The sequence below is a fragment of the Labrus bergylta genome, chromosome 8, assembly GCF_963930695.1.
Source record: "Labrus bergylta chromosome 8, fLabBer1.1, whole genome shotgun sequence".
NCBI lineage: Eukaryota > Metazoa > Chordata > Actinopteri > Labriformes > Labridae > Labrus > Labrus bergylta.
The window spans coordinates 30,380,874-30,394,964 of NC_089202.1; the positions used below are offsets into that span (position 1 = coordinate 30,380,874).

General features: G+C 42.3%; 1 protein-coding gene across 2 annotated transcripts in view; it reads right to left on the minus strand.

Moving 5' to 3' along the window:
• Nucleotides 1-14,091, minus strand: part of plekhf2 (pleckstrin homology domain containing, family F (with FYVE domain) member 2) — a 31,294-nt gene that overhangs the window by 14,816 nt on the left and 2,387 nt on the right. Inside the window, exon 1 of one of the 2 annotated variants that reach the window (XM_065957568.1) lies at nt 8,993-9,827. The exons of the other annotated variant lie outside the window; for it this stretch is intronic. Coding sequence (XP_065813640.1) covers nt 8,993-9,044 — 52 coding nt within the window. The 5' untranslated portion in view covers nt 9,045-9,827. Of the gene's footprint in view, nt 1-8,992; nt 9,828-14,091 lie in introns of those variants that run through there. 2 annotated transcript variants of the gene reach the window in all.

The window sequence follows — 14,091 nt, forward strand, 5'->3', positions numbered from 1 at the left end:
CCGTGATAAGCAGAGAAAAGTGTTTCCACTGTTCCTGCAGAGGACAATCTGAGGAAACATGAAGCTGATCCCTGAGGGTGTGAGGGAAAATGTCTGAAAATGAAAGGTTTTTTTGTTTTCTGATATGAAACTATCTGTCCTGCTGCAGGTGGTCAGAATCCTTTAAACAGGTTTAACTTTGAATTTTTTTATACTTTATTAATCCCGAGGGAAACTCTGGTTTTACACTCTGTTATTGTGCTCCTCACACACACAGGCCTGAATCACACACATGCACAAACAGGACCTGTGGACATGCATTAGTGGCCTCAGCGTCCTGTCTCTATGACATCAGTTTGTTGACAACGACCATTGTATGACCGACACTGTTCTGTTACTTTTTACTGCATGTTTTATACTTGAGATCGTTTATTTCCTGATCAGACGCGGAGCAAAGAGGATGTGGGTACAAGACATAGGAGGGAAAACTACGGGGAATAAGAGGGCTGGGGACGTCAATAGTTCCTTTCTGACAAGCTCAAAGATTTTCAACTCTGAGCGGCCGCACAAGGAAGGCGCCCAGCTGCTTCAGACCACACTCCGCTGATACAAACCCAGCCGCCAACATCGGTGATTTTTGAATGAGACCCGGTCAGACAACTTTTTTTCTTTTTTTTTTTTAAATTAATTTTTGGGCAGAGATAGGACATCAGGGAGAGAGAGCGATGTATACGTTGCATCACAGCAATAATTTAAAAAAAATGTGTTTTAATTTGAGGTTTGTTGTGTAAAAAAGAAATGGTCATGTTTTAATTAAGTTGATTCAGCGGATTTGAACCCGGGCCGTGCGCTCTAACCACTGTCCCACCAGCGTGGCACCAGCGTCACCAGGGACAACTTTAACAATGACATGGTCGTTGCAGAGGAAATCACCGCCTGTTGTCTTGGCAGTGTGTTTTTGCGTTTTCATGTGGACGAAGATGTTTTAAAGTTGGCGTGTGTTGACGGGATTAACCGAAGGAGGAAAACCTTTTTTTTTTTTTTTTTTTTTTTTTTTTTTTAAATACACACCTACGTATGGGTAAAGCTTTAACTGAGCCTTCCCCTCAGGTTACAACTGCAAAATGCAAAGCCTCATTTCAGCGTCATTTTCTTCTCCAGGCAGGAAAACAAAAAAAACTGCTAACGTGCTCGTCTGAAGGAGAGAGTTAATCATTGGTTTTCAAAGCAGCGTCAGTAGGTCTGATGTTGTTATCTCTACTACAGTGAGCGACCAAAGTGCACTGACACAGTTACCTCGTATCAGTGCTCTCCTGTAAATCCCGTCATCAGGATTGATTGAGCAACACGTCGGAGTAGGAGACTTCCTCTCGTCACTTTGCTCTAATATAATCAGATCCCGGTGTCTGGTGTCAGTAATCTGCTTTTCAGAATACTGTTCTAGGTTATTTAACCGGCGGGAACATCAGTTCAGTTTTGGTTTCCATCACCTTTAACAAGATTAACCTCCAATCCTGTTATCTGTGCTCATCACACTGCTGCTGCTGCTGTGTAATCCTGTGTGTGTACCGACAGGAGGTCGAGATAACAGCTCTTCAGAGGGATCTCTGTGTTATCAGGACAGTCCTCCTGTTTCATCTCAGGCAGGTTGTGAATGAATACTCCGGCCAGGTGTGAACCCATTTAGACCGAAAAAAAAACAACCTTCCAAAACCTTCAGAAAAACTGCACATTTTTCAACATCTCATCAGGTCTTAAAGATATACCCTCAGTCATGGCATCAGGTGTGTTTCAAGGCCCTGACACACCAAGCAGACAGCAAAGAACTAGTGGCGGCGATCTCCTTGGTGTGTGTGCTGCTTCATGAATCACTAAAAAGAAAAGTGAATCCTCTAACGGTGAACTTATTCCTCACCAAAGCAGCAGCAGCAGCAGCAGCAGCTCTGGGGTCATCCTGTTCTAACTTTACTCTCAGCACCAGCAGGTCGATGAGCTTAGTTTGAATAAACCGCCTACCTTCTCTGGTCCAAACAAATCCAGAGCATTCAGGAGCAGAATCTAAAGTTAGAAGGAGGACATACTGGCTGCTGCATTGATGTCAGAGAAGCCAGCACTTCAACATAGCATGTTTCCTTAATGTCTGATCATACAGTAAGGTATTTTTATTATTTAATTAACTACATATCAGAGTTTTTCCAACAGGTGACCTCTTCCTACAAAACCTCTTCTCTGAATCAGCAGTCAGGTGTACTAGATGCCAGCATTAATTGTTGTGACACAAAAGGTAAACATCGGTTCATGCCACATTATTTGTCGATGGATCGATGCGTCCACAGGGCAGATATCAGCTGAAAAAGATGATGAACTGATGTACCAGTGCATCTCTATTAATCATGTCACAAAGGGAAGGGTTAGGCCAGCAGTTGGTCGCTGCTGACCTCAGCTGTCCTCAAACGCTCAGCAGCACCACAAAACTCCCCCCCCCCCTTTTTAGGTCACACGCTGACGTCAGCAGAAGTTTGACTTTGAGTAGCAGTCGGTCAGAGTTAAAATTAACTTTAACTTTGAAAACCCGTAAATAGAAATGATGCTCCAGCAGCTTTAGTGTTATTTCTCTGAGGGGGGGAAGAGTCCCTCAGAGCCCTCAGGGACTTGGGTTGGGAACCAGAGGGTCACCAGTTCAAGGCCCAGTATGGACTAAGTAAGGTAATCTGGTTGCTGGAGAGATTCCATTGGGTTGGTGCTTCATCTTGCAAACCTAAGAACCAGTTTGCTTTTCCACGGGCAAGGTCAGCAAAAGAGCCACGTCATCATCACGCCACCGATTAGATACGTCACTGAATACATCTTTGATTTGCTGCCAATGAGCCCTGAGCAAACCAACAACTTGGCGCTCATTCTGTGTGCAGAAGCCCCCCCCCCCCCCTCCCTCTGACATCTCTCTGTAGTGCACGTCCATAGGATAGTTTGTGCAAGTGTTATTCTGTATTCTGGGTCGAGAGTTAATGTAGCATAACAGAGTGAAAGACTGAACTTCCCGTCTGGGATTAATAAAGTATGTCTTCTTCTTTTTCTAAGTAAAGAAACACTCCAAGTTATTCTGAATGTAGAAACATGGATAAAATATTTTAAAAAGACTCGAGAAGCTATTTGCACTCATCATCTCATTTAAGAGCTCAAGATCTGAACGTAGGGCAGGACAGGACGAAGGCCCCGTGTCCACCTAGCGTTTTTTTTCTCAGCGCCAGCGTCTTTATTCAATTGTTTCCGATGAGGAGAGAGCGTCTGCAGCTGCAGGCAGCCACCTGGAGAAAAAGCGCAGCGCCCAGCGTCTTTTTCTCGAGCGCTTTGCCTTTTTTGTGCGGAAAGGCGCTGTTAATTCTATGTATTTTAACCTCCTATGGATCGTGTCTTGAACCCACATCCTCCTCGCTCCGCGTCTAATCAGGAAATAAACGATCTAAAATAAAAAAACATGCAGTAAAAAGTAACGGAGCAGTGTCGGTCAAACAGCGGCCGTTGCTAACAGACTTGTCATGGAGACAGGAAGGACATGCAGCTCTTTTTTTCTCAGAGCAAAAAACACTTCATGCAAGCCCTCCTGAGCGCACAGCCAGCGCTTTTCTGCCCGGAAAAAACTGCCAGGTGGACACAGGACTTACTGATTCCTCCGCATATATCCAAATAGAATTTTTAACCTAAAATATCAAAAGCTAGCAAACTGCCGAGACGACATTTCCTCCCTCTTCATTTCGGATTCAGGGTTTCCCTTACAGAGGCTGCAAGAGATACTCAGCATAGTTGGTGCCAAACTTATATCCAAAACAAAAAGACAACACAACAATAAGGACTGGACAAGGTGACACTGAGGATACATGTAGATGCACACTCAAGGATCTGATTTTGAACCACTTGCCTCAGAACTGTTATGGAGACACATGAGCTGCAGATATCAAGGTCATGACCCAGATAAATGTTTTTATAACTGTGTGTGTGGGTGTTTGCAGTTAAGAAGCCAAAATCTTTCAGTAGTATCAGTGTGTTTTGCTTTGCTGAGGTTTGGATCCATCCTGTGAAAGAGACATGAGATCCCGTCTCTCCTCGCTTTGAGCAGCAGGGAGGGAGTGTTCTTCATCGCTCTTCTTCTGCAGGTTCAAACACATCAAGTGTAGGAGGCCACAAGATCTCGCTGACTTGATTCACATCAAGTTCAAACGCGCAGAAAAAGAAGAAGAATGACTCGTCGGAATTGATCAGATACCACACAGCTCTCACAGAAAACAATTACAAAACTTCAGATTTGCAACAGATGACTATCACTACTGTAGAAGTCACATGATGTGAAGTATTTATTTTGATTTCAGGGCCCCTCTGAATACGTACGCTGCACCTTTCTTTTGCCACCTGTGGGACTAAAAAAGTTCTGTACATCCTACAAACTTTAACAGCATGCCAAGGCTTCATCAGAAATGGACACTTTGGGGATGGGTTGTCTGCCATGATGGCGGTAGAGCTAAGATAACGTAAGCATGTAGAAAGATGCCTCAGGTGTTTCCGGAAAAAAAAATCCACCTTATGCAAGACGAAACAACCATGCAGACTTTTACAGGGTTGGTAATCAGCGAAGGCAAAGAGTTTCAATATTATCACAATGTTTTAGTCTTAATAATGTTATTCCTTTGTAATAATGCAACTTGTCCCAAAAAAAGGTCATGCAGTGCCTCCTGCGTGTGGGCTACTTTTAGGTTAACTACAATCAGGCGTTTTCACATTATGCACGGTCGTTTTGTACCATGCCCGAGCACGATTGCTCCCCCATCCCCTCTCCCCCTGCTGTTCTGCTTTCACATTAGTATACTGTTTTGTGCCCGAGTACACTTGCATAATAATGACCCTAAAGCCAACAGCCGGTTGATAATCTCAAAGGATCGTCTTTATTTTTTAAATATTATTCACCAGAAACTAAAGTCTTGATCGGGACGTCTAATACCTGCTGACGAGCGGACAAAGCTTCAGGGTACACAAAGATATTTGCAGGTTTGTAGCAATCCTGTAACTCTGCTGAAGCAGTGGGCCGCTGTCTGCAGAGAGACGAGTCTCCCTCTTGTAAGTTTGCATCTCCTGAATCGCACCAGCTGTTGTTTTTGCTCCAACATTACTGTCTTCATTTACAGAGGTCAAGAGTGTTTTCTACCTGCAATTTTTAGTATTTAAATGCAAAAAATGAGCCGATATATGGGGCCTGGGACTTCTATCTTTGAAAGTGTGGTTATCAGTTTAAAATAAACAAGATATTTGCACCCTAATGAAATGATAATTGTTCAGTGAAGACACAGCTTGCTCTAGTCATGCCTCTTTCTCCTACTGATAATTTACATCACCTTCCTTAAGGCCATTAGTCGCCACCACAACCAAAACCACAAGGCCCCCTTTAATAGACACAGACTCCATACATGCAAGCTCCAGGTATTGACCATGTGTAGACCAATGGGCAGTAGCTTGTATCATGTGGAAGTCAAAAAATCTGGTATCGTAGCAACCTTACAAATGACTTAGTCACCTGAGAAACAGAACCAAACATCATGCAGCGTCCTGGAGTCTGAAAGGAAACTCTCTGGCTCTGTGAGCATTCAAAACTGAAGCTAACCAGGCAGTGTGCGCTCTGTGCACAGAGCAGATTTCTCCTGGTCATTAGTTTGAAAACAGACACTTATAAACTGAAGTGTCACAGCTTGTAGCTCGGCGTGGACTGTGGTTGGCCTGCTGTTAAAAACGGGACGGACAGGATGGAGTTCGTGAGGAATGTGCTGTGAACAGGCCTCCATCTGTTTCCCTCATTCTGCTGAACTCGTGCACTGCAGGCCGACCTTTGAGCTTTTCCAACGCCTACAAAACCAACAGGTAGCAGAACGCGATGACAATATTCTTGGCTTCCTTTCCACATTTCCTCCTTCTGCACGATCCCCAAAAAAAAAAATATTATTTCAAATTCCTTTAGCTGAAAATCTTGCCACCTCCCGATCGACACAAACAGAGAAAACACCTGGAATATAAAATAATCCATTCCTAAAGGTGATCCTCAACCGTCAAGATGCTAAAGCTAAAGAATATAAATGTCTTTAAAATTAACTTTAACAAGACTGTTTTCTAATTTTCTTTTACAATCTATTCATTGGTTCTCACACAATCCTGCAGGGTCTTCTTCAAATGACTTTCTAAATCTTAATTAACAGTCCAATAAGCACCGCCTCACCTGCAGCATGTGTGCATATTAACACGACGAATCACTTTCAGGAAAGTTATGGAAAGAGTAACTTAAACAGCACTTATAAACGTCAAAACGTCAATTTGGAAATGAATTTGACAAAATCCATGTAAGCCTGTGATCAGCTCTGCAGCTGGCTTTTTTTAAAAGTAAAATCTATCTCCACTGAGCGACAGTATCTACGTACTCGCACTAAAGTTTGCTTAAATCTGTCTGACTCAACACTTGACTTTGATTAAATTGTAAACAAAAACATGTTAAGATGTTTCGACCATGTTGCAGATTTCTGAAAAGTCTAAAATGTTTGTCTGCGCCAAAGAACTTCTTTTTAAAGGTTTAACTTTCTATTCACTCTTGTTTTAGCTAACGCTACTCCCTCAAATCACTGGTTGGTGTCAAACAAATTTGAGAATGATGTACTCATGTATGAGATGGGCTTCCTGTCACAATTCTTGCATGCTCTTGTTATCTCACTTCCTTTGACTGCCTCATGATTCAGTAATTATTCATCATGTCGTGTGGGTTGAGATGTTACAGATTAAGATGAATTGTTACATCACTGACGATATATTAAAAACAGGTAAAGCAAGTTTTTTCTTTAATGGCAGTTTGACGAGATAGCAGGGGAGTGTGTGTGTTGTGTGCCTCAAGGCAGTGGTTTAAGACCACTACTGTTTTCAGTTTTTACAAAGCATTAAGGATGACAGCTGCACATTAACGTGCAGACTTTGCTGTTTTCACATCAGACTCATATCTGAATTACAAAAACAAAATATCATCTTATCATTTATTGCAATATTGATTATGCCTTCTTTTTTCTAAGTGTTTTAGACCAGAGGAAAAGAGGAAAGTGTTTCCGAGTCTGTTGATGGGGACAGCAAGACCTTCATCCCTTCCTCCTTTTCTTAAGAACTATTCAGACTGCTGTTACAAGGCGCGATATTTACATCCCTGTAACATTTCGCCTTCAATATGAATGTTGCAGAGGCGTAATGGGGTTTCCCCCTGTTATGTGAAGCTCACACTGTGCTGTGCTCTCTCACACTTCAAAAAGCAATAATGCAATGTGAATTCACAGACTGGGACACCAATATTACGTCGTTGCAGAATCAACATGAATGTCTGAAGGCGTAATGACAGCGGAGCTTAGTTGCATCGCTGTTGAGAAATTGCACTCTGAAAAGGGCTTTAGTTGTCACAATCCAAGGCAGGTAAGCCAGGTAAGCCGATTACAAATGTTAACCCTGGCAGGTGTATCCAGGACTCATATTGTACAAATATCTGTAATATGGGGAAGCTTCAAGCTGTGACTATGTGTAACAGTGTCACTGAATTCCATCCAAACATACGATGGTAGAAGAGCTTTTAAATCCTCAGCAGCAGAGAGGAGACACACTGCTTTGACGGGACTGTAACATCTGCTGAGGCCACATGAGAAAAAAGAGAAGTGAGATGTGAGTGAGTTGAGTAATGCTTTGCCAAAATGTGTCCAGATATGGAAATGAGAAGTGTCGATGTTGAAAGTAGACAATGACTGTACTCACTACTGCCTTTCTGTAAGTCTTGTATTGTTGCTGTGATGCTGAATATGTCTCGTAGATATTCTGAGGCTTTGATGCAAACTTAAATCGTTTTAACATCAAAATAATCTTTAAAGCATCAAACTGCATGATATCAACAACCCGCAGTCTAGTTCCAGATTCAAATCACTGTCAGTTGAGTCTCTGCACTTTTGTTTTTTGGCTGTGTCATTGCACACAAAGCAACGCCAAATCATCAGCAAGCCAGGCTGTAAACATTAAACAACTTGTCCGGAAGAAAGTTTTGAATTATTTTGAGATATGCAAACGTTTTTACATAGGTCTCCTCCGCTCTAAATCCATCTCTCTTACAGATCCTGCGATTATAAACCCAAAAGTCCCATATCGGTCGGACCCTACAAATAAAACTGGGTAGAAGCTTTGGATTGAACAGCCAGTTCAAGCTACTTTACAGACAAAGTCATGTCACTACAACACTAAAATCTACAAACTGCCTTCAAGAGGCTCCAAAAAAACATGAGCACCTTGTTCCTGATATATGAACCTATGATGCAGATGATTTTTCTCTAATAATGCAGTATTGTTTTTTTTCTGCCGATAAATCAACATTTTCCCCCAACCTGTAGCTGTCCAGTAAGGATGCATTTCTACCAACACATGGCTGTGCGTGTGTGTGTGTGTGTGTGTGTGTGTGTGTGTTTAGAGTCGGGTGTGTGCGAGCTGCTGCCATTTAAAGAAAACACAGAAGTAACACTTCTTGAAAGTCATTATCGTATGACACAGTGTGTCTCCGAGATTTAAGTTTAAATTCAGACCACTTAAACAATCCCTTCAGGAAGTTGCAATGTCGTGACCCCGATTATTAACACAAATTTTTACCAATCACCACAAATCCTGCAGCACATTGTTTTTACAACAAGTTACATGAAAAAAATAAAGCCTCAAAACATCACAACTTTCACCACAACTTCTCTAAAAAGCTGTCCCAAGATCAGACACTTCAGGCCGCAGCAATCACAAAAGATTTCCCAGCCCAGGAGGAAGTGATAAAAGATCAACCGAAAAATAAAAAGGCTTTTCATCACCTGCGAGCTTGAGTGGATGTTTCAAACTACTGAGGCATGAAGAAGAAACCACTGAAATGAAGTGTGGCGTGCTCTGGAGCATGTAATCAAGCGCTCCCCGTTTAGTTAATCTGTTCGTTTACCTGTTGTTGTAGCACAGAGGAAGTGACCCGCTCTTCTTATGCTAATCTGCATCCATTTATAAACAGAGACGTGCTGGATTATGTGCCGGGCGTTGGATTACACACCAGAAATCGTGTGCATGCAGAGTGAAAGCAGGTGAGGTGGAAGGAATACCTGTAAGTAATGTCTCCGAGCCACGCCCTCCTCAGCGCTGGCAGAACGAGTTTAACCACGCTGAGACATGACGAAAGGGAAAGACGGGTTAGGAAAGTCTTTGTCTCTTCCAGCAGCTTAAAACACCTGATAAACCGCTCGATAATTTGACCCGCCGCTCTGGCTCGGAGACTGGAAATGGAAGGTGACAGTTTCCTCCCTTGGTAGCGGGTAACTTTAGGTTTGTTCTTTACTAACATGTGACTAAGCTGATGGTTATAAACCACCCAGAAAGAACAAGAGTGCAAGCCTTTAACTTTTCTGTTTCACTGGACTACAAAGTGAGAATCCTTTAAAGACCAGCTGTGGTGCACATGGCACTTTAGAAACCACATTTTCCTTCTTTTAAATTGTTCAATGATTGGGTAGAGACCACATGTTTCAATCTCTAGAGTCCCGGTATCTTTCATTCAGGTTTACATCTGAGCGTTCTTAATCTGTTTTTTTACATCTTGTGTTCCTGCACTGTTTGGGTCATGTGCATCTGAAAAACAATCTGACTTGGCTTTTAAGGTTTAATGTTTGAAACATGACATTTAGTGCTTACACAATCAGTCAACAGTGTTCCCCACACATAGACGATACCTGGGTGGGCCGCCCAGGTACATTTCCGACCATTCATTCATAAAAATTGCTGCATGACAGCGCACGTACCTGCGCCCCCACCTGTACGGCGGTATATCCCTCGCACGCATATTATTTTTGCGAGCGCGAGCAATATTGTATCCTGCAAGGAGAATACCATGCTCTATCTCTCCCCCCCCCTCGCTCTCCTCTCGGCTTCGTGCAAAACTGAAGCTTCTCATGGCTTAAAAATGTAAATGTTCAGCTGCTTGCTGCTGATGCTGGACTCCTATAAATAACTGAATATCGAGTGGAACTTTTCAAACCGCGAGGCGTAGTCATTGTGTTTGGGTCTATGAGCGTGCGTGGATAAATTGAGCAGATTAAAGTTGTCTGCTGCAAAAGCTAAATTAATTTGGAGGGCACAAAACATTTGATATCAACACAAACCTTATGTTAAAAGAAACCCTGCGATAAGAGAAATTATAAAAAAGTATGTTGTTTCCCTGCAAATTGAAGGGTGTCATGAAGAAGACTTGAAAGACTGAGACCATACACTCACTAGATAAACGTTCACGGAGGGAATATACTAACTGAGAATTTGACTCATCGTCTCGTCGACTTCTTTAACTTCCTCATCAGCTTCACTTTTTAACACCGAGAGGCTGCGTCCTCTCTATACAGGCTATGATTAAGATCTTCTCCTTAACCTTTGAGAGCAGGGCGGCATTTCAGTCTCATAACGGTCTCATTACTGAAGAGGTCAAACGTTCAGGAACAATTGTGGCGAGTATTCTGGTGAAGAGTCTCTCAAACCTCTTCAGGGTTACAGGTGATAAAAAGTTTCAAGCACCGACTTTAACAGAAACTCCAATTAGAACCAGTTTATACGTCCGTCTGAGTTGCAGCAGTTGCACAACTATAATTAATTTTGGACACAACATAATCGCCTCACTGAACTCTTCACGACCCATCAGCCAAAACACATTTAAACACACAGTTTTAAATTTGGTTACAAAATTAGTAAAAATAAAACGATATTGATCTCCGTTTCAATTCCATTTTAACTAAAAAAGAAGGACTCCTAGGCAGCCATTATTGGGTCCTTTTATCTTTTTAATTACCAAGAAACTGCAGGTAAACTTCTGCACACGGTCTAAAATTGCACAAACACGTTAGCAACAGTTTGCAACAGAAGCATCGCTGCCGTATTTGTGTGTATTTACACACTGCGCTCTCTCTTTTACTGGCGGCAGCTTTTGGTGAAAAGTACGGCTGAAGATCTGAGGAAGTTTTGATAACGAAAAGTATCTTAGTGTCAAACATTTTGACAACCTTAGGCTATGTGTCCCAACTAGCGTTTTTCCGTTTCTCCGATGTTTTATATTTGAGATAGTTTTTACCCTAACAGACACGGAGCAGAGACGATGTGGGTACGAGACACGAGCCGTTGTAGACAATATTACGGGGAATATCATACATTTTGAAAAGAGCGCTGGTGACGTGCCGCTGTCTGCACGCTCTGGAGCCGGATTAGGGTGTGTGATGTGGAGACAGGAGCATTGACTAAGACCTGTTTGTTTGTTTTGAACCAGGCTGTAAACATGTTCATCTCTGCTGTAAAAACAGGCTTTTTCAATGGGTGTGTATGTGACTTCCTGTGCTTCTGCAGCCAGCCTCTAGTGGACACTCGAGGAACTGCAGGATTTAGCACTTCGGCATTGGCTTTAAGGCCGGAGACTGCTGCTTGGTACAAACTATGCCGATATTGCCAGTAAGGTTTCAGAGGTCCGTCATCCATGGCTGATAAAAGAAGATATCCACAAGTAGTAATCATTTTCTTTATAGATTACTTTGTGAGGACATGAGAAGTGAAAATGCCAGTCAAATCTCTCAGAAGTCTTCTTTATGAAAAGTTGGATATTTATTTTTTGCATCTCAATAGTGAAAATAAAATAATCTTACAATTTAAATAACTCAGATTTTATTTCTTGCTTCTCAGATTTTAAAGATTTGCTGCTTTTATTCTGTTCTTACCTTTATAATTGTAATGTTTCAGTGTTTTGGACGGCTGAAACCTGAAGACGGTATCCTTTTACACTTCCTTTTGAAAGTGGCATGCTTCTGCATTTTATGGTCTTTCGTAAACCGGTGAAAAGAACAATAAACAAGGACAATTAACCTGGTCTGTTTTAAACCACCATGACCTACCTACAGCAGTCGTAATATTTTTAATTAATCCACAGCAACAACAAATGACTGGCAAAACAAACTTTTAACTTCTTTTTTGGAGCAACAACCTGTCACAGCTGAGAAGATATATAACACAAGAGGCAAACACATACAGTGGGTACGGAAAGTATTCAGACCCATTTACATTTTTCACTTTTTTGTTTCACTGCAGCCATTTGCTAAAATCAAAAAAGTTCATTTTATTTCTCATTAATGTACACTCAGCACCCCATCTTGACAGAAAAAAACAGAAATGTAGAAATTTTTGCAAATTTATTAAAAAAGAAAAACTGAAATATCACATGGTCATAAGTATTCAGACCCTTTGCTGGGACACTCATATTTAACTCACATGCTGTCCATTTCTTCTGATCCTCCTTGAGATGGTTCTGCTCCTTCATTGGAGTCCAGCTGTGTTTAATTAAACTGATTGGACTTGATTAGGAAAGGCACACACCTGTCTATATAAGACCTTACAGCTCACAGTGCATGTCAGAGCAAATGAGAATCGTGAGGTCGAAGGAACTGCCCAAGGAGCTCAGAGACAGAATTGTGGCAAGGCACAGATCTGGTCAAGGTTACAAAAGAATTTCTGCAGCACTCAAGGTTCCTAAGAGCACAGTGGCCTCCATAATCCTTAAATGGAAGAAGTTTGGGACGACCAGAACTCTTCCTAGACCTGGCCGTCCAGCCAAACTGAGCAATCGTGGGAGAAGAGCCTTGGTGAGAGAGGTAAAGAAGAACCCAAAGATCACTGTGGCTGAGCTCCAGAGATGCAGTAGGGAGATGGGAGAAAGTTCCACAAAGTCAACTATCACTGCAGCCCTCCACCAGTCGGGGCTTTATGGCAGAGTGGCCCGACGGAAGCCTCTCCTCAGTGCAAGACATATGAAAGCCCGCATAGAGTTTGCCAAAAAACACCTGAAGGACTCCCAGACTATGAGAAAGAAGATTCTCTGGTCTGATGAGACCAAGATTGAACTTCTTGGCTTTAATTCTAAGCGGTATGTGTGGAGAAAACCAGGCACTGCTCATCACCTGCCCAATACAATCCCAACAGTGAAACATGGTGGTGGCAGCATCATGCTATGGGGGTGTTTTTCAGCTGCAGGGACAGGACGACTGGTTGCAATTGAAGGAAAGATGAATGCGGCCAAGTACAGAGATGTCCTGGAAAAAAACCTCTTCCAGAGTGCTCAGGACCTCAGACTGGGCCAAAGGTTCACCTTCCAACAAGACAATGACCCTAAGCACACAGCTAAAATAACAAAGGACTGGCTTCAGAACAACTCTGTGACCATTCTTGACTGGCCCAGCCAGAGCCCTGACCTAAACCCAATTGAGCATCTCTGGAGAGACCTGAAAATGGCTCTCCATCAACGTTCATCATCCAACCTGACAGAACAGGAGAGGATCTGCAAGGAAGAATGGCAGAGGATCCCCAAATCCAGGTGTGAAAAACTTGTTGCATCATTCCCAAGAAGACTCATGGCTGTACTAGCTCAAAAGGGTGCTTCTACTCAATACTGAGCAAAGGGTCTGAATACTTAGGACCATGTGATATTTCAGTTTTTCTTTTTTAATAAATTTGCAAAAATTTCTACATTTGTTTTTTTTCTGTGAAGATGGGGTGCTGAGTGTACATTAATGAGAAATAAAATGAACTTTTTTGATTTTAGCAAATGGCTGCAATGAAACAAAGAGTGAAAAATGTAAAGGGGTCTGAATACTTTCCGTACCCACTGTATATAAAGGACATGTGTTAGCGTGACTAGAAGTCTAAAAGCAGGTGTTCAATCCATCCAAACAGTGAGGAATTCCTTTCTTAGACTAAGAAGCGTGTTAATTGGATACGAATGGATAATACGCTTAAAACAACCAGACTGGAACGAACATGTGAACGAACAGGGGCACAAACACCGACTACTCAGAGAGAGAAGACGAGTGAAACTGTAACTCAGAGTAACCCCTCAGCAGACCTGACTCAGGAAAGTGAAGGAGAAGCAAACTTCCTCATTAGTGGTAGAAAAAGATTCACCAGGGGAAGGCCGACACATTCACTCTCACAGCACACCTGACAGATCATTGGCTGCCTGTACGGATTTACCGA